General features: G+C 44.5%; 1 protein-coding gene across 5 annotated transcripts in view; it reads left to right on the top strand.

The window, feature by feature from the left end:
• Zfyve26 (zinc finger FYVE-type containing 26) overlaps positions 1 to 17,800 on the top strand; it is a 76,607-nt gene extending 58,807 nt beyond the window's left edge. For 3 of the 5 annotated variants that reach the window (XM_017802942.2, XM_008852166.3, XM_017802944.2), the window contains 10 exons: positions 2,399 to 2,546; positions 2,755 to 2,964; positions 4,822 to 5,040; positions 8,451 to 8,648; positions 9,471 to 9,670; positions 10,494 to 10,635; positions 10,947 to 11,006; positions 12,243 to 12,425; positions 13,018 to 13,062; positions 15,809 to 16,012. In XM_017802942.2, coding sequence (XP_017658431.1) covers positions 2,399 to 2,546; positions 2,755 to 2,964; positions 4,822 to 5,040; positions 8,451 to 8,648; positions 9,471 to 9,670; positions 10,494 to 10,635; positions 10,947 to 11,006; positions 12,243 to 12,425; positions 13,018 to 13,062; positions 15,809 to 16,012 — 1,609 coding nt within the window. Of the gene's footprint in view, positions 1 to 2,398; positions 2,547 to 2,754; positions 2,965 to 4,821; positions 5,041 to 8,450; positions 8,649 to 9,470; positions 9,671 to 10,493; positions 10,636 to 10,946; positions 11,007 to 12,242; positions 12,426 to 13,017; positions 13,063 to 15,808 lie in introns of all 5 variants that reach the window. The other 2 variants (XM_029555549.1, XM_017802943.2) reach the window with 2 other exon arrangements.
• The last annotated feature ends 1,046 nt before the right edge of the window (positions 17,801 to 18,846 follow it).

Below are 18,846 nucleotides of genomic sequence, written 5' to 3'. Positions count from 1 at the left end.
TTTAATCTCAGCACTCAGAAGGCAAAGGCAGGTGGAGCTCTGAGTTCAAGGACAGCCTGGTCTACATAGCAAGTGCCAGGCCAGCAGGGGCTACTGGAAGACCCTGTCTCAAAAAGAACCCCCAAAAGAGAAACTTTTAAGAACAATTAAAGACCAGGTGGAATGGTGTGCACCTCTAGTCCTGGATGAGGCAGGAGTTCTTGAGCCCAGGAATTTGAATCCAGCCTAGATAACTTAGAACAACCCCATCTTAAATAAATAAATAGAGAGATGGCTGAGAGGTTAAGAGCAGAGGATCAGCACAGACATGCTGGCTCACAACCATCTGTACTGTAACTCCAGTTCCAGGGGATCTGACACCCTCTTCTGGCCCCCATAGGCACTATATGCATGAGGTGCACATATGTACATGATGGCAAAACACTCACACACATAAAATAAAAGTAAATAAATCTAAAAAAGATAAATAATTAACAAACACTAAGAGCTATGAGTATAGTTCAGTAATGGAGTATGTACTTAACACACATGAGGCCCAACACACATGAGGCCCAGGACCTAATCCCTATCACCATAAAAATAAATGAATGAATGAATGAATGAATGAATGAATGAATGAATGAATAAATAAATAAATAAATAAATGCCAGGAAAAGAACCACAAATCTAGCAGATTACCAGAAGCGGGTGGAAGGACAGGGGGGAAAACTCCTGATATCAGTAAGAAAGGTAGGAAACAAACAAACAAAAAAAAAGACAAAAAGATTCAAGGAAAAAAAGTCCAAATGTATCTCATATTAGTAATATAAGATAAAATCTACTTATAAAAATAAAATTTTTAAACAGACCAAAGTTGTAACTCCCTAGTAGAGCACTTGCCAAACTAACATGTACAAGACCCAGATTTTATCCATGACATAACAGAAAGAAAACAACAGAATGAAAAGAAAAGGATATTCTGATTAGAAGGAAACACATATAGCATGAAGTCCTAGATGTCCTTTAAAATCTAGACGGGCTTGAGTGATGGCTCAGCAGTTAAGAGCACTGGCTGCTCTGACAGAGAACCGGGTTCAGGTCCCAGCACCGACATGGTGGACTATCCGTAATTCCAATTCCCAGGGCTCTGACACGCTCTTCTGGCCTCCTCAGGCACCAGGCACAGCTAACAGTGCACATACATACATGCAAGCTAAACACTCATAAAAGTAAGTAAATAAAATGGAATCTTTGCTTTAGGCTGAGATAAAGGAAGCCTTCAACAGGATTCTCCCCCACTCAAGCTGTCAAGGACTTCCTGGACAGTTTGCAGCACTAATTTCAAATCACACATTCTTTCTCCCCCACCCTGTAGTTCACGTCCATTCATTATAGTGACTTGCCATGTTACCCATGGAAGAGGGTTCACCTCTGCTGCATGTTGCCATGCTAACCAACTGAACTCTTAATCTGCAGAACATTCTGTTTTTAACCACACCCCCTTCTGTTTATTTGATAAACAAATAAAGTGTGTATATTTCAAAACAAAGTTCACCTAGTTCGTATGTTTTCATTTTCCAAATGTAGAATTATGCCTCCAAATCTGCTTTTCCCCTACCCTGTTCCCTTCAGGTTAAGAGTCACTGAGGTATGGAATCCTTTCCCAGGGAAATAAGTGAACAAACAAGTCTTATACGGTAATTATGAGATAAGATCCAGGATTCAAGGGTGTGGGCAGTTTCAGGCAACATCAGGCAGAATGGTCTAGCCTCTGGGCTCTGTCTTGAAAAGGTTTTCAAAATCCTCAGGTGTTAGGAGTAAGATCACAGAAGGCAGTCCTAGTGCTCTATAAAGAGGACCATCCTTAGCTTGGGAGAGGATGTCAAACCCAGGAGACTAGACTAAATGAGCCAGCCTGGATGCCCCTTCCCAATACCACCTCCAGAAAATAGTAATGTGTAACCACTATACTAACCAGGAGTATCTGTTAGTGATTCTTAATCTATACTTTCTTGAGACCAGGAAGGGTTCCAAAGGACCAAATGGCAAGTGGGTAAACATTCAATGTAAAAGCTTTGTCTCAGACAGAAACTCTGGGCATCCCTACTCTAGAAATTAACTAACATTTTGAGGGCTAAAAAAGTTCCAGACACTACCCTAAGCTCTTTCATTTAGCATGTTTCACTTTATTTTGAAAGCTTTTTGTTTTATATCCTCTTAACAGATGAGTAAGTTGAGGCAGGACTCAAAGCTGCTAAGCAATGGAGCTGGGGTTCAAAGAGTCTGACTCTAGAACTCTCACTCAGAGTGTTTATGATATATATCGCTCTCAAGTTTCACGATCACACCTTGAAGACCTTGAAGCAACAACTGTTCTAAGACTCTATGCAGCTCATTGCCCTGCCCCCTTCCTCTGTAGTTACATCGGCAAGGTAGACGTGCTGAATATTCTCGTCGCTGCCGCCTATCGCCACGTGCCATCTCTAGATCAGATCTTGCAACCAGCTGCAGTAACCAGGCTAAGGAACCAGCTCCTGGAAGCTGAGTACTACCAACTGGGCGTGGAGGTGAGACAAAGATAAAGCTTCCTTTTACCCCGTTGTACTTAGCCTTGCAAACAGGTCTTACCATCTCTCTGTTGTCATCCAGTTTGCCAAATGGGAATTGCATGTGGATGGTGGGAAGGTGGTGGTGCAATGGAACAGAATAGGTCTTGGAAGGACTCTTGGGTCTGGATATAGATATCTCTCACAGAAGGAGCAATTTTTCCTCCAGGTCTCTACAAAGACTGGACTTGATTCCACAGGGGCATGGCACGCCTGGGGCATGGCCTGCCTCAAAGCCGGGAACCTCACTGCTGCACGGGAGAAGTTCAGTCGCTGCCTGAAGCCCCCTTTTGACCTCAATCAGTTGAGTCACGGCTCGAGGCTGGTCCAGGATGTGGTTGAATACCTGGAGTCCACAGCAAGGCCTCTTGTTTCCTTGGTAAGAGCAAAGCAGGCAGAGTGCCCTGCTCTGCAAGGGAGGCTAGGACCAGTAAGGATCCAGGGAAAAGACTGGCTTAAATTCAACCGATAGTATGGGTGTGGCTCAGAAGCTGCTTGGTTGATATTTTGTTTATTTCTATTACACATAGTTAGAGAAGTAATGATATATGGTTAAACAAGTAATACAGAACAAAATTTTTGAAAAAGGAAACAATAAAAAAATAAAAATCACAAGCCAGGCATGGTGGAGCACACCAGGAATGGTGGCACACTCCTTTAGTCCCAGCACTCTGTGAGTTCAAGGCCTGCCTGGTCTACATAGTAAGTTCCAGGCCATCTGGGGCTATAGGGAGACCCTGTCTCAAAAAGACCGAAAAATTAAAATTAAATAAAAATCACACAGATTAGTTAGTATTAATGCTGTTCTTTTTAAAAATCAATTATTTTATATGTATAATAAGTGTTTTGCCTGCATGTTTGTAAGCGCACTACATGCGTGCAAAGCCCACAGAGGGCAAAAGAGGGCATCGAATCCTCTGGAACTGAAGTTACAGATGATTGTTAACCACCATGTAGGTGATAGGAACAGAACCCAGATTCTCTGCAAGAGCAGCTAGTGCTCTTACCCACTGAACCAACTCTCCAGCCCCCTTGTTCTTTTTTCTTTAATTTTGTGCATGTGTGTATTGTAGTGTATGTGTGTATGTAGAGGTGTGTATTCCTGTGTGATCACTTGTGCAGGTGCATGTAAAGGCCACACAAAAGTCAGTGTCAGATGTCTTCCCTCTATCGCTCGCCACCTTTTTTTGTTATTTATTTATTGGGGGTGATACACATATGGAGGCCAGGTGAAAACTCACTGGAGTCAGTTCTTTCCCTCCACCTCCACCATGTGGGTCCCAGGGGTCAAACTCAGATGTCGCAGCCAGCGCCTCTACCTACCTACTGAAGTAGCTCACCAAACTTTTTTTTTTTTCCTTTTTTTCTTTTAGACAGGGTCTCTCACCCTGAACCTGGAACTCACTGTTTCAGGGATATTGGCTCACCAGCTAGCCCCTGGAATCTGCCTGTCCCCTCCCTGGGGTTATAGATACACACTTTCATGCCCAGCTTTTCCATGGGTACTGGGGATCCAAATTCAGGTCCATATGCTTGCACAGCAAACACTTTACCAGCTAAGCCATCTCCCAGCCCTTGGTTTTATTTTATTTAGACAGGATCTCACTGTGTAGTACAGGGTATCCTTGAACTTACTAACCTCCAGCCTCAACCTTGTATACATCACAAAGCCTGGCTAGTATTAAGATTTTTATGAGAGGCAGACATAGTACATGCCTATAGTCCTAGCTGTTTGGAGGCTGAGGAGGTTGGGGACAATTTCTTGAGCCCAGGAGTTCAAAGGCTAAATTGGGTAACATGGGAAGATTGTTTCAAAAACAAAGTAACAACAAAATGGAAGTAAATTTTCTGGGTTATGCACTTATTCTTTTCTTGGTGTTTTTGAGACAGGGTCTCCCTGTAGCCCCAGCTGGCCTGGAACTCACTATGTAGACCAGGCTAGCCTTGAACTCACAGAGATCCGCCTGCCTCTGCCTCCTGAGTGCTGGGATTAAAGGTATGCACCACCACGCCTGGCTTGGGTGATGCTTTTGGATGGAGTTAGAGCTCTCCCTTCTTATATAGAATTTTATATTCTGCCTATTTTCTTCTCTTAAAAGTGGAGTATTTTTCACATTGCTAAGTGTTCCCTCGGGCAGCTGTGCTTCACATACAAGCATGTGGACTCTCTTGCTAGTGTCTACTGAAACTTAGTGCCTTCCTTTTTTCTCTCTTGTATTCTCTCCTTTCCTGTCAGCAAGATGATGATTACTTTGCCACCCTGAGGGAATTGGAAGCCACCCTTCGAACCCAGAGCCTCTTCCTGGAGGTAATTCCTGAAGGGAAGATCATGAACAACACCTACTACCAAGAATGCCTCTTCTACCTTCATAACTACAGCACCAACCTGGCCATCATCAGCTTCTACATGAGACACAGCTGCCTTCGGGAAGCCCTGCTGCACCTGCTCAATAAGGTGAGATGCTGAGAAACACCCCAAGAAGGGCAATGGCCACTTCACCCACCCCCTTACACTTAACTGAGTGTCTCAGTGTCCACTGTGAAATTATTTCCATCAGAATCAAGTCAAAATGGAAGACTGTCTACCCAGTTGTCCAGTGAATGAGCAACAAATCTTAACTGAGATCCCAGACCACCCTCCTGACAAGCAAAAGCAAATTCATCTTCCTCTCAAAACATACAGCAAACTCCTAACAATCAGCCTGGTCTCTGGAATGAGATCCTCAGTGGAAATCATGTGGTCTCAGACACACTGTTGAACCTCTTGGTTTCCACCAGACTTGTGACAGTGTCCACTTAGAGTTGTTACCATAAGGACCAGAGAGTACCCTGGCACATGCACATGATGAAAGGGGCACATGCTATCCTTGTTTCTCTCTTACCTTCCCTGCCAGCCTCCCACTGCTGAAGTGCATTGTTTCCTTTGTCATTTTTTTTTCCTTTGAGAGAGAGAGAGAGAGAGAGAGAGAGAGCGCACGGGTGTCATGGTACACCTGGGGCGGTCAGAGGACAACTTCCAGAGTCGGGTCTCACCTTCCACCTTGTTGAGGCAGGGTCCCCCTTATTCCTGCCTCTGCTCTGCGTACTCTAGGCTAGCTGGTTCTCCTGTTTTGCCTTTCATCTCGCCATAGGAGTTCTGGGATTACAGATGCACACTACTCTATCTTTCTGGCTTTTTACATAAGTTTCAGGAACCAAACTCGGGTTGTCAGGCTTGCACAGCAAGTTCTTTACCCACGGAGCCGTCTCCCAGACCTGGCTTCCCTTTTTTATCAGAACGTTCCATGGTAATTTTCTGACAGTGTGGCTGATATTTACCAAATGTCATAGAAAAGTAAAGGAGCTCATGGCAAACTTTAGTATCATTCGGCCACATGTAATCAAAACAGCAGCCAACAAAAATTTGCAAATATACATATGTTCTAGGATGGCTCCGAGAAAGATGAGTAGCCCAGCATCGTGGTAATCAGACCCTTGACTCCTACAGTGTAGCTGCTAAACAGTTCTCAAGAATCATATAGAAGTCTTGTCACTTATATTATTAATTTCCTCTTCTTTTTCTTCCATTTCCACATGAATTGAAAAGCAAAGATGCTTCTCCCAAGTATAGACAGAGAGTGGAAATCAGCCAGTCCTGTTGCTTTGGACAAATGCAGTCCACAGTTAAGCTGCTTACTTCATTATCTAGGTAGAAGCTGACAACAGCATTGCTCTTGCTGGACAAAGCCAGGGAGGCTTCTTTTTATCTCCTGTACTCACTTACCCTTGAACTGAAATATTTTGCCTTTATCTTCAAACAAGTAAGGTGAAAAGAAAAAACACTGAAATGGCACCTGAGTGCCTCCGACGTGGAAGGTTTCTACCTGTTCTTTTCCCTGTTCATTTTGCCCCTTTCCTCACACTACCCTCAACGTGAGCTTTCTAAATCATAAACCTCCTCATGTTACTCCCCTCCCTAAAAGGCCTTCAGTGGCTCATTGGGATGAAGGACAACTCCTTCAAATGCTGCAGAATACCTCAAGATTGGGCTCCCATCACTCTCATTTGTTTAACCACAGTGCTATTGGTACCCAGATTCCAGACTCATTGAAATATTGTGATATATGAACTTCCGTTTATCCATTCAGGCCCTCTACATTAAGCATTAAGAACACATAGCAGTTAATCACCTTCCCTCTGTCTCACCTTTCTACCTGTTGCTACATTTATCCTTCTTTTTTGCTACTATTTGTTTATAGGTAAGTCTTCCCATCTGGATTGAGGGCCTAGACTTTACTTTCCTGGGTGTTCAGATATCTGGCCTGGTACCAGCTACAAATGAATGAATAAATGAATGAATGACTAAAGTGAGCATCCTTAAAGTGCTCTGAGGAATTCCGTCTTTTCTGCAGAGTTGGTGCCTTGGCTCCTTGAAGTCTGGCCTATAACATTTAGATTAGGTCTGGTTTCTCAATTAGGAACAGCCAGAATTCGAAAAGGACTACCTAACCTTTGGCCACTGTAGGTGTCCTAAAGCCCAGGTCCTGTCCACTTCGAAGCAGCTCATGCCCAGTATGCCACATGGCCACTCATTTGTCGCCAGCCTTTACTCTATTAGGGAATCTTAACCTAAACTCTAAATATAAAAATTATTTATTTCTTTTCTATGGCTGTGGAATGAGGCTTTATGACTCAGGGCCTCAATAATGTTTATCAGTAGTTGGTTAATCCAACAAATATTTATTAAATAGCTAAGGACTATTCCAGGCACTAGGGATGCAGCAATTTTTTAAAAAAGAGGCAAAAATATCTGTCTCATAAAACGTATGTTGTAGTAGGCAAAGAAACAATAAATCAGGTAAATAAAATGTAAAATGCATAGAGTGGGTAATGGTAATCAGAAAAAAAATTGCCAATCATGGTGGCATGTGCCTTTAACCACAGCACTCCAGAGGCAAAAGCAGGTGGATCTCTGTGAGTTCAAGGCCAGCCTGGTCTACATACTGAGTTCCAGGCCAGGCAGGGCTACATAGTGAGACCTATCTTAAAAAACCTAAACAAGGCCAAGTGTAGTGGCACACGCCTTTAATCCCAGCACTCAGGAGGCAGAGGCAGGCGGAGCTCTGTGAGTTCAAGGCTAGCCTGGTCTACATAGTTCCAGGACAGCTGGAGCTACAGGGAGACCCTGTCTCAAAAAGACCAAAAAAAAATAATAATAATATTTAAGCTGGGAAAAGTGGTACACACCTTTAATCCCAGCAGTGGCAATTAGATCTCTTTGAGTTTGAGGTCTACATAGCTAATTCTAGGCCAGCTGGGGCTACAGGGAAACCCTGTCTCAAAAAAACAAATAAAAATTAATATATGTTAGAATTTTTTCATGGAAGAGGAAGCCATCTGTATCAAAAGCTACCAATATGGCTAGATATGAAAAAGTAAGTTACCTAGCATTTGAGAGGCCCTGAATTTTATCCCCAGCACCTCAAAGAAAAGAAGAAAAAAAAGGTGCTGATATATCAAATGGAAAAGGATAGAAAGCATTAACTGCTACAATTAACAGCTTACAGCTTCCTTGTTAGCTAGAGTGCAATTTCAGTAGCACTTGGGTGCAAAAGAGATGTTAGAGTGAATTAAAGAGAAAAATTCTAAGAGAGAAAAAAGGCTGTGAGTGTAGAGAATTATGTCCAGGGCTTTCCATGAAAGGAAGGAGAGAAATGGAACAGCCACCAGAGTGGGATTCTCAGAGGTATGGTGACACAGACGTTGAGAGATGCTGCCCTAGGAGGATGCTGAAGGCACATGAGTGTGAAGAAATTTCACGCAGATGCCAGACTGTGCCAGAACCAGACCCCCAGACTTCTGACTTCTTGCCTTGCCCTACTCCAGGAAAGTCCTCCAGACGTCTTCATAGAAGGCATTTTCCAGCCGAGCTATAAAAGTGGAAAGCTACACACTTTGGAAAATTTGCTGGAATCCATTGATCCAACCTTGGAGAGCTGGGGAACATACCTGATCGCCGCCTGCCAACATCTACAGAAGAAGAACTACTACCACATTCTGTATGAGCTGCAGCAGTTTATGAAGGTAACGAGAGTCCCATGCTCCCTTCTCGATGCCCTGCCATGCATGGGAGGTTGACTTGGAATCTGACTCTAGAGCAAATCCATCTTGCTCTCTAGCATTGTTAAATACTTGGATTTTCACTTTACATTTACAGATAAACTTTAATCTTGTTCATAACAGCTTCTTTAGCATTCAAGAAATGTAAAAGTTTTTTTTAAAGTACAGAATTTGTATGGAATGATGGAAAAGCTTTAGAGAAAAACACATGAGAGGAGGAGGACCAAGTTTCCCCTGAATGTCTGAAACTTGTCATTACTAGTATCTCAAAGAAATGATCTAATACCAAGTTAAGAGTAAAACCATTTGTGTGTTGGGTGTGGTGGTATACACCTTTAGTCCCAACACTCAGGAGGAAGAGGCAGACAGATCTCTGTGAGATTGAGGCCAGCTGGGGCTATAGGGAAAGCCTGTCTTAAAAGCCTCCTGCCTCCCCCCCCCAAAAAAAAAGAGTAAACCCATTGTGAATGGAGAATCAGGATTCCTTTTTGTAGATCACTTCAGTGATAAAATAATATCCAACCCAAAAGTCCAACCAGTCAGTTTACTTTAGGATCTCTGGGGCCTTGTAGTTACTGACACACAATACCAGTTCATCTTATGATGGGAGTAGGTACTGATTCTTAGCAAGGAAGAAGAGAGGAGCAGGAGCCAGGGGTGGAGACATCAGCCAGGGCCATAACATGCAGTTCTCCTCTTAAAGGAGGATCAGATCAGAATTCTCATATACCCACCCTCCAACTTCTCTGAGCTCTTTTAACCTGAAAGTGCATTTTTCAATTCTAGGACCAAGTCCGGGCCGCCATGACCTGCATTCGGTTCTTTAGTCACAAAGCAAAGTCATACACAGAGCTGGGAGAGAAGCTCTCATGGCTTCTTAAGGCTAAGGACCACCTGAAGATCTACCTCCAAGAAACATCCCGCAGCTCTGGAAGGAAGAAAGCCACCTTCTTCCGAAAGAAGATGAGTGCAGCTGATGTGTCCAGGTAGCACTGGGGTCGAGGATGATCAGTGCAGGGCAGAAAGGCTGGGCTGTGTTACTAGTAATGATAAAGGCGTCAGCCCGGAATGCTGCAGAGGTACTTCTAGGGAAGGGGATTAGGATCACATGCTATACATACCCAGACTAAACCCACATTCCTTACAATGGGCAAAAAAGGTCCCATGTGATTTATGTCTCTGCTCCTCTCCTTGCTATACATCTGCTGCTGGCCTCCAGGACCCTCAACACAAGTGCAGTCTTCCTTTCTGCTACGCTTCCTAACCCCTCTGCTCAGAACACAACCTCTGAAGGAAATGCTTAGCCAGACATGGTAGTGACTCCTGCCACTCAGAAGGCTGAAGCAGGAGCATTGTGAGTTCCAGGCAGCGTAGGCAATGCAGCTAGACCTCGTCTCAGAAAAATGGAATAAACAAGTTAATATTCCACCACTCCTACTCGTTGCCTTTCATAGATGCAGGCACTATGCCTTCTGTATTCGATTACTATGGTTACTATTCATTTTTCCTCTAGCCTCTGAGATGTAAGGACAGGGCTCATGCTTCCCTTCTTACTCTCAGACCTGCCACATAGGTATTCAGTAAGTATTGACTTTGTCCAGGCCCACAGTGCATCTCAAGCATTATGTGTCTGTGGGCGGCTCTAGGTCCCTCATTTCTCTCTAATCACAGCTGCTTAGTAGATATTTCAGGTCTCTTCCTTTCATGTCATTTCTTTTGCCTTTTCCATTGCCATCTTCTTATGAAGCAATCACCCAACCCCAGATATCTCACCCCTGAGACTGGACCATGCCTGTCCTGTCCCTATAGGCACATGAATACACTTCAGCTGCAAATGGAAGTGACCAGGTTCTTACATCGGTGTGAAAGTGCTGGAACCTCTCAAATCGCTACTTTGCCTCTGCCAACACTGTTTGGAAATAACCACATGAAAATGGAAGTTGCCTGTAAGGTACGTGCAGTGTCTGACCTCAGATGACTGCTTGCATCTATTTAATTCCTAACATATATAAATGGGCTGGGTGTGGTGGCTCATAACTGTAATCCCAGCACCCAGAGGCAGAGGAAGAAGGATCATCATTGCAAGTTCAAGGCCAGCCTGATCTACAAAATAAGTTCCAAGCCAGCTAGGGCTATATAGCAAGACCCCATCTTAAAACAAACAAAATAATAATAATAATGAGTAAATGGGGGCCCTCGTTTTTTTATTGAGGAGCTATTAATAATTAAAATTTCTTTAAGTATGTCTTCCTCTCCATCCAGGTTATGCTAGGAGGGAAAAATGTGGAAGATGGTTTTGGAATTGCATTCCGTGTTCTGCAGGTACGGTGAATTATTCAAGATTATGCCAAGAGACTTAGCACTAGACATTTCCATGAGAGATTTTTTTTTTTTTTAATGTGTATGAGTGTATTGCCCGTATGTATGTGAGTGCACCCGTGTCATGCAATGCTGCAGAGGTGAGAAGAGGGCTTCAGAATCTCCTGGAACTGGAGTTAAGGACGGTTCATAGCCACCATGTGGGTCCTGGGAATCGAACCCGGGTCCTCTGAAAGAGCAGTCAGTGCTCTTAACCTCTGAGCCATCTCTCCAGCCCCAAGAGGTTATTTTTAGAAAATTTTTATCCCAAGAAAAGCAGATTACGTACATTAGGGGTGAAATCAGAGTTGATTGTTATGGAACTGGGTCAAATGCTAGACTCTCTGCCACTTATCAAAAAGCCAAGTAACCTCCTAAAAGCTATCGAGTAAGTCTCTGGAGCCCAGGTAAGACAGTTCCCCACAGCTGGTTTCCTATAGAACAATCACTCACTGGCCTTCACGGAAAGGCCTGGCTAGAGGGAGTAGCCAAGACAGCTCCCGAGCCCTGTGGTAGAAGGACTAGCCTAGATCAGGTTTAAGATGTTTATCTGGTAGTTTTCAACAAGTGAGCTTTTTAGCAATCTGCTTCAGAACACAAAGGCAGCTCTTAACAGAGAACCAAGTATCCACAGTGACAAACACCAGTTCAGTGCACCATTTGCCAAAGAAAGGTGAGTCAGAAAAGAGAGGATTGTTCTTAGAAAAAAGTAGAATATTTTCCAAAGTCTCAATGACACACCCCTGTAATCTCAGCATTTGGGAAGTGGAGGCAGGAAGATCAAGAATTCAAGGCCGGCCTTGACCCTTTTTCACAAAAAGAAAAACAAAGAGAAGAAAGTCTCAGAGAAGCAAGTAAGATGCACCATTTCATATATTGAGGGTACTTTTTTTTTTTCAGTCTTTTGAGACAGGTCTCCCTGTAATCCCAGCTGGCCTGGAACTTGCTTTGTAGACCAGGCTGACCTTGAACTCACAGAGATCCGCCTGCCTCTGCCTCCTGAGTGTTGGGATTAAAGGCATGCACCACCACACTGAGCTTGAGGGTACAATTTTTATAGATGCTTCTTGAATGTTTACCTGACTCCAGAGAGGATCTCTTCTTGCTTTTGTGGTATTTGGTCCCTGTTGTGATTGCAATCCCCTCCCACTGTGGACATCCCCAGCTGTTCTAAGTCCCTCATCTCATGTTCTGTCCCAGGACTTCCAGCTGGATGCTGCTGCAACGTACTGCAGAGCTGCCCGGCAGCTGGTGGAGAAGGAGAAATACAGTGAGATCCGACAGCTGCTTAAATGCGTCAGTGAGTCAGGCATGGCAGCCAAAAGCGACGGTGACACCATCCTCCTCGACTGCCTGGAAGCCTTCAAGAGAATTCCACCACAGGTGCACTCACTCCCATGCCTCCAGGGTCCTCGTCTATTTCAATAATATCCCATCTTCTTCCTCCTCATTTTTCTGTTCCCCAAATGTGTTTGAAATGATACAAGATCCCTTTCTCTTTCTCCCTCTGCAACAATGGCCTCACTCTGAACAATCCTTTGCCTGTACAGAGGTCATAGTCATGACTTTCATACCCTGAAGGTGTCCCTCCGCATCCTCTTGTCTAATACTGTGTGGAACTGGAAATATCTGTGCACTAACCAAGTGTAGCTGCTCACTCTGATTCTAGGGATCAGCGAGGGCCAGTAGATGGTCTCTGAATCATACTGCCTACAAAATTGCCCCTTCTAACTCTCTTGTGGGGTAAACATTTGTGAAAGGTTGAGCACCACCCTCTTGAGAGATGTTTCTTCTCCCCTAGTTCCCAGGCCTGGTGCTATCATTAGTTTTCCTTTATTGTTCTTACAATAGGAATTGAGTTCGATGAGTCAAGCAGGCATTCCTACCTTGGAGTCATAGCGGCTAGTCTGAGACCAGGTGTCCCAGGCACGGGGTTCTTGTCCTTCTCACAGCTTTGTGTCTCTGTTATGCACAGGAACTGGAGGGCTTGATCCAGGCAATTCACAACGATGACAACAAGGTAAGCAGAGATATCTCCTAGCACTGGTGATGCTGAGCAGCACCGGGGCTTCCCTTGCTCCCCACCATATTCCATGCAGTTTCTTTGTTACCCAGGACTTAGACAGTGGTTTAAAAGAGAGGGAATAGTAGATGGGGAACATGAATATTGACTACCTCCCACTGCCATCCCAATTTTTTATCCGTGAGGCTGCTTCTAAATCTCCATGTTATACTGAAGTCTCCCCCAGAGAGCCACAGGAAATCTTTCCTTTCCATCTTCAGTTTAACTGGTGGTTGTATGGGTTCCCAGGGTGGACAAGTATTTCCTTATTCTAGAAGGAAAAGAGTACAGCAAGAAAATGCCCCACTACATTAGTTATTTCTCATTGCTGTGACAAAGTTCCCAGCAAGAAGCATTTAAGGAAGGGAAGAGTTAATCTGGCTTACAGTTTGAGGGGTACAGTCCCCCAGGGCTCAGAAGGCATGGTGGCAGAAGCAGGAAACTGGCTGGTCACATTGCATTGCGAGTCAGGAAGCCCTAAAACTTCAAGGCCCACCCCCAGTGACCCACTCCCTTCAACAAAGCTCTACCTCCTAAAGGTTCCACAACCTTCCAAAACAGCACCACCAGCTGGTGCTGTTCAAACACATGAGCCTCTGGGGGATATCTCACATTCAAACTAAAACACCCACCCTTTAGCAGACAATGTCTACATTTCTCATTTGTCAGAATGGACCTATCCTCTGGGCCCAGTGAAAGCTTCCCTGTCTGGGAAATGGCTGAACCTTCTGCTTTGCATTACCTCTATGAGGAGTGCCCCTGGTCGTGGCTAGTCAGGGGATCAACCCTGCCATTGGCAGAGAGGCCTCTAGAACAGGAGAGCCCTAGAAAAGCCAAGCCAAACCAGGCTGGCCATCAGGAGAGGAATGTTCTGGCCTGCTAAGTCTATTATGACAAAAAGTAGTGTCAGGCAATGACTTCTTACACAGTCACAGAGCTGCTGCCCCTCCCCCATCATTGTTCATCCCTGGACAGAATATACAGGACATTTTTCAGTCTAGGTCCTAAGAAGAGCATGCTCTAACCATCCCCTGGTTATTTGTGCAACATCTAATAAGGTCCTTGGAAAGGATGAAATCCAACATTCTGAAATGAGAAATACTTTCTTTCCTAGAATCTGAATGAGAACCCAAGAGTGAGGACAGACACTCGGGCCCCTTAAGTCCCAAACTAGGAGTTCTTGCCTAAGCTTTCACTGAGTCCCCCACTTAACAAGACAGTGGCTTTGTCCCAGAGAAAGTCATATACTCCAACCTGGATAGCTGTTATTACGTTTTCAGTTTGGGGTTTTTCTGTTGTGATGGCTATTGTTCTCTCTCAACAGCAATTCTGTTGCACTTATGTAATCTCAGGCCACAAGGTCTTGCCAAAAAACAGCTTGACCCATTTTTTATTCTAGACACTAGAAAAATAGCATTCTTCTATCAGTAGGAATTTTGCCTGTCAACTTGTGGTACTTCATGTATGTAGACTTAACTGGAGTTAGAGGCCTGGATGAGGGTTTAGTGAGCTCACGACACACAGACGTCTAGTAATAGGAAACTATGTGTATTCAAGCTGAGAAAGAAAGACTTTAGTGACCAAGCCAGGCCCCCAAAAAAGAGTCTCCTCTGCTACCTGGAAGGACTGTTGCAGCAGAAAGGCAGCCACAGTGGGAACTCTCCGGCAGCATGTGGATGCCTAGCTTCCTCAGCCCAGAGTACAGCCCAGAAGACGCTAGTGAGACCTGAGCCAAGGAGAAAAGAGGTTCTTGACTCAATGAGATGGAGAGTGTAGGAGATACATGTGTCCCAAAACTGAGCTGCCTCAGATCTAAACAAGAGTAGTCAAGTCAAGTCTAACTGGGGTTAGACCTTAACTAGACCCTTTCTAATTGTGTGTAGGTTTTCCTCCCCAAATTCCGTTAATGGATTTTAAAATCAGTGGTGGGGCTATAGTTCAATGGTAGAGTGCTTTTCCTAGCATGCATAAGGCCCAGGTTCAATCCCCAGACCACTCTCCACCCCAATTTTTTTTTAATTCAGCATGTTAAAAAAAAACTAAAATCAATGCCAGGCGTGGTGGCATGTACTTTTAATCCCAGCCCTCAGGAGGCAGAGGCAGGTGGGTCTCTGCAAGATCAAGGCTACCCTGGTTCACATTGTGGCTTCCAGGTGGGCTATGACTAGGGAGACCCTGTCAAAAAACAACCAACAAAAAGACACACAAAAAACTAAAATCAAGAAAGGGAATCTATAAATCCTTTGTAGAAAAAAGGGATGATTGTTCACCGATTCATACGCTCACATAGTGTATAGTGAACACAATTACATGTTAAGGGGGTGGAAATGGCAGACCGTTCCTGTCCCTGTGGACCTCAATCAGTCAAACACCAGATAACTGTACAATCACAACTGTGGATGCTAACAATACTAATTACGATGCTAGGAGGATGCTGAAGCAGCTCAGAGGAGTGGACAGAGGCCAGACTTTGTCTGTCTGCCTTAGTTTTTAAATGTTTTAGTTTATATATCATAGCTTTCTGCATTAGAGTGGTCTAGAATATTTCAAGTTGCTATGAAACAGTAAAAGGTAAGAAGCTAGGTTTGCTTTGGTGGGTGAGAAGTACCAGCTCTCTGCTTATGCTTTCTGATGCAGCCCTGCATGTCTGTTGATGAGCCTTCAATGATCATTTCTTTTCAACTACCTCATATCCAATCACCAGGTCCGAGCCTACCTGACATGTTGCAAACTGCGCTCTGCCTACCTGATCGCCGTGAAGCAAGAATATTCACGGGCTGCCGCCCTCGTCCAGCAGGTGCAACAGGCCGCTAAGAGCAGTGGGGATGCTGTAGTGCAAGACATCTGTGCTCAGTGGCTTCTGACAAGCCACCCCCGAGGTGCCCATGGCTCAAGTTCCAGGAAGTGACCCTAGGCTGCAGGGCACTGAACACATAACCTGGAACTATGGCAACAGGTGGAACACCCTCCACCTCCTTCTCTGGCTCTGCCCAAGGTGAAGTAAGCAGGATTGGACCCTACTTGCTGGGATGGGCAAGAGCAGGACCTTTCACACAAGTGCCATGTTTCTATAATATTGTAGAGTCTGTTTGTCTGGAGATAGCCACTTCTTTCTACCTCAGAGTGACTGTGTGCATATGTGCACATAAGTGTGCATGCTCCTGTGCACTCATGTTTACGCCCAAGTACTTTATGAACAAATGAGAGTCTCCCCATTGAAAAGAGGCACTTTACTTTAGACTTCTGCTCTGAAAACCTTCCCTGCATTTTGGTTCTTAACCCGGGTCATCCTGATTTGTACACAGTCCCCTCTGTGAAGTCATGCTTTAATAGCTCATCTTAACTGGAGGGCTTTAACAGAGAATGACAGGCAATGCCAGAAAGATTGCTTCTTTTCCTTTCCCAAAATTCAGAGATAGCTGCGGGGCAGTGCTGCCTGTGGAATATGGCAGCTCTCCGGATGACTCCTCTCATAAGCACAAGGAACTGAGAGTCTTCGAGGTAGAGGAACACAAGGTTTTCAGGTGCAGGCATCTGAGAACTCTGGCTTTAGTACAAATGGTCAGGTCTCGGAGGATGGGGCAAGGCACCATCACATCCAGGGGGGAAGGAAAGGTAGGCCTCTCCGAGCACAGAGCTGGCTCTTGTGACTATCCCTGCTGCAAAGTTGATGGACGAGGAAGTATAGGTCCTTCTTTCAGAGTCTGGGGAGGGAAATGGTAGCCAGGATCCTAGGACTGAATGGTTGGCCTCTTACCTATTCAAGTTCCCATCCTGTTTGTGCCTCTTGATTTGTTAAGAAACCATTTCCCCATTCCTGTAGGCTTCCCCTCAGTCTCCTCAGGACCATGGCTAGATATGCAAACACCTAGCTCACTGAGGCAGCACTACACTTGTCTCAACAGAGGGAATCAGAGGTTCACTTCAGAGTTGTGTCTTCAGATGAGTCAGAGCAAGTGGATAACAAATAAGTACCATCTGGTTGGTGAGAAACTAGATGAAGGATTTCTTTAATGTGCATAGTCTTCCCATCTGGAAGTGTTTAAGGTAAGCTCGTTCAGTGACTAATTTACAATGAGAGGCCTAAAGAAGAGCCTGGTAGCACTAAGTCTCCCACCAGCCAGAGCTCGGCCTGTTGCTCTCACTTTTGCTGCTAAGACAAAAGGAACTAGAAGCTGAAGTCAGTATCTCTGGTGCTTAGAAACCCTGTGGATTTCCCTCTGACCCAAGCTTTTCAGAGTAAACAACTGTTAATGGACATCCAAGGTTTGGTCCTATTAGAAAGGCAAAAGCCTGAAGGAAAATACTAGATCTCTTAAGGGTGAAGCCTAAGATGTGGCTTTCCCTTCCTAGAGTTCAGCTTCCAGGAAACATCATTGCCTGGTGCCTGTTGTTTGCCTGCCCTTGTCTCCCCTTTTTGCACTGAGCATAAGCACTTTACACAACTGGTTTGCAAATCTTGCAACCCTTAATTTCGGATATTATGACCAGATTTCCCTGACTTTCATCTAACTTGTTGAACTGTAAAATAGGCAACCATTGACCAGACTGACAAAAAGAGACTACAGTCACACTTAGAGCATCATACTGTGGTCTCCTGCAGAGCAACAGTAACACCAAAATAAATACATGCCAGGGCGGGGGGGTGTTAATGTTCTACTACAAGCAAGCCACAATAAAGTCTCTAACCCAGCTAGTTTCTTGGCTTCATGATTTTTTTTTAATCATCTTTATAAATCATGTGTACATGAGTGTGTGTGTATATGCGTGTGCTTGCATGTATGTGTACCACCATGTGCATACTTGGTACCCGTGGAGGCCAGAAAAGAGTGTCAGACTCGCTGGAACTAGAGTTGTGAGCCACCTGATGATGATAGGAACTGAACCCAGGGTCTCTGCAAGAGCAGCAAGTGCTCTTAACTGCTCAGCCGTCTCTCCAGCCCATGATTTTTTGTTTATCTACTTATTCGTTTGTTTTGAGAAACAAGTTCTCATGTGACCCAAGCTGACCTCAAACTCCCTAAGGAGCTGAAGGTAACCTTGAATTCCTGATCCTCCTGCCTTCATGTTTCCTGATTTGTGTGTATGTATGTGTGTGTGTTCTCATTCCTCCTGTTCTTTGTTCTTATGGAGAGAAAAAGCGAGTGGTTAAGAGCAAGTGGCTTCAACTGTCCAATTCCTCTTAACTCCTCTAGTGACTAGTGACTCCTCAGAATTTTCTCACATGTCCTATGTATTAAAAGCATAGTGGGCCAAGGAGATGGCTCCATGGACAAAGTTCTTGGCACACAAGGCTGACAACCTGAGTTCAATTCCCAGAACGCACATAAAGACAGAAGGAAAAAAACTGACACTACAAAGTTGTTCTCTGACCTCCACACACATGCTGTGGCATGCATGTGCGTGCGTGCATGCGTGCGCGTGCACGCGCACACACACACACACATTATATACACAATAATAATAAAACCTAAAGAAATTAGTATATTGTGTGCTGGGGACACAGCTCAATAGAGAGCAATTGCCTGGCATGTGCAAGGCCCTCCATTCAGTCCCCAGGATCAACAAAAACAAACCTATTTATGTACCCTCTACCAGCATAAAACTTGTTTTGTTTCATTTTTGCTTCAGCTGAAGTCGTGGTGGAGATAGATAATACGAGTAGAAAACGAGTGAAAAATCCCTCCCATCTCAGCCCTCCTCCCCAGAGGTCACCAGTGTTACCAATACTTAGTATGTAGT

This window comes from Nannospalax galili, unplaced genomic scaffold (genome assembly GCF_000622305.1).
Source record: "Nannospalax galili isolate Female #2095 unplaced genomic scaffold, S.galili_v1.0 scaffold285, whole genome shotgun sequence".
Classification (NCBI taxonomy): domain Eukaryota; kingdom Metazoa; phylum Chordata; class Mammalia; order Rodentia; family Spalacidae; genus Nannospalax; species Nannospalax galili.
Note: the sequence above shows the minus strand (reverse complement) of the source record. Positions and strands in the feature narration are given on the sequence as shown.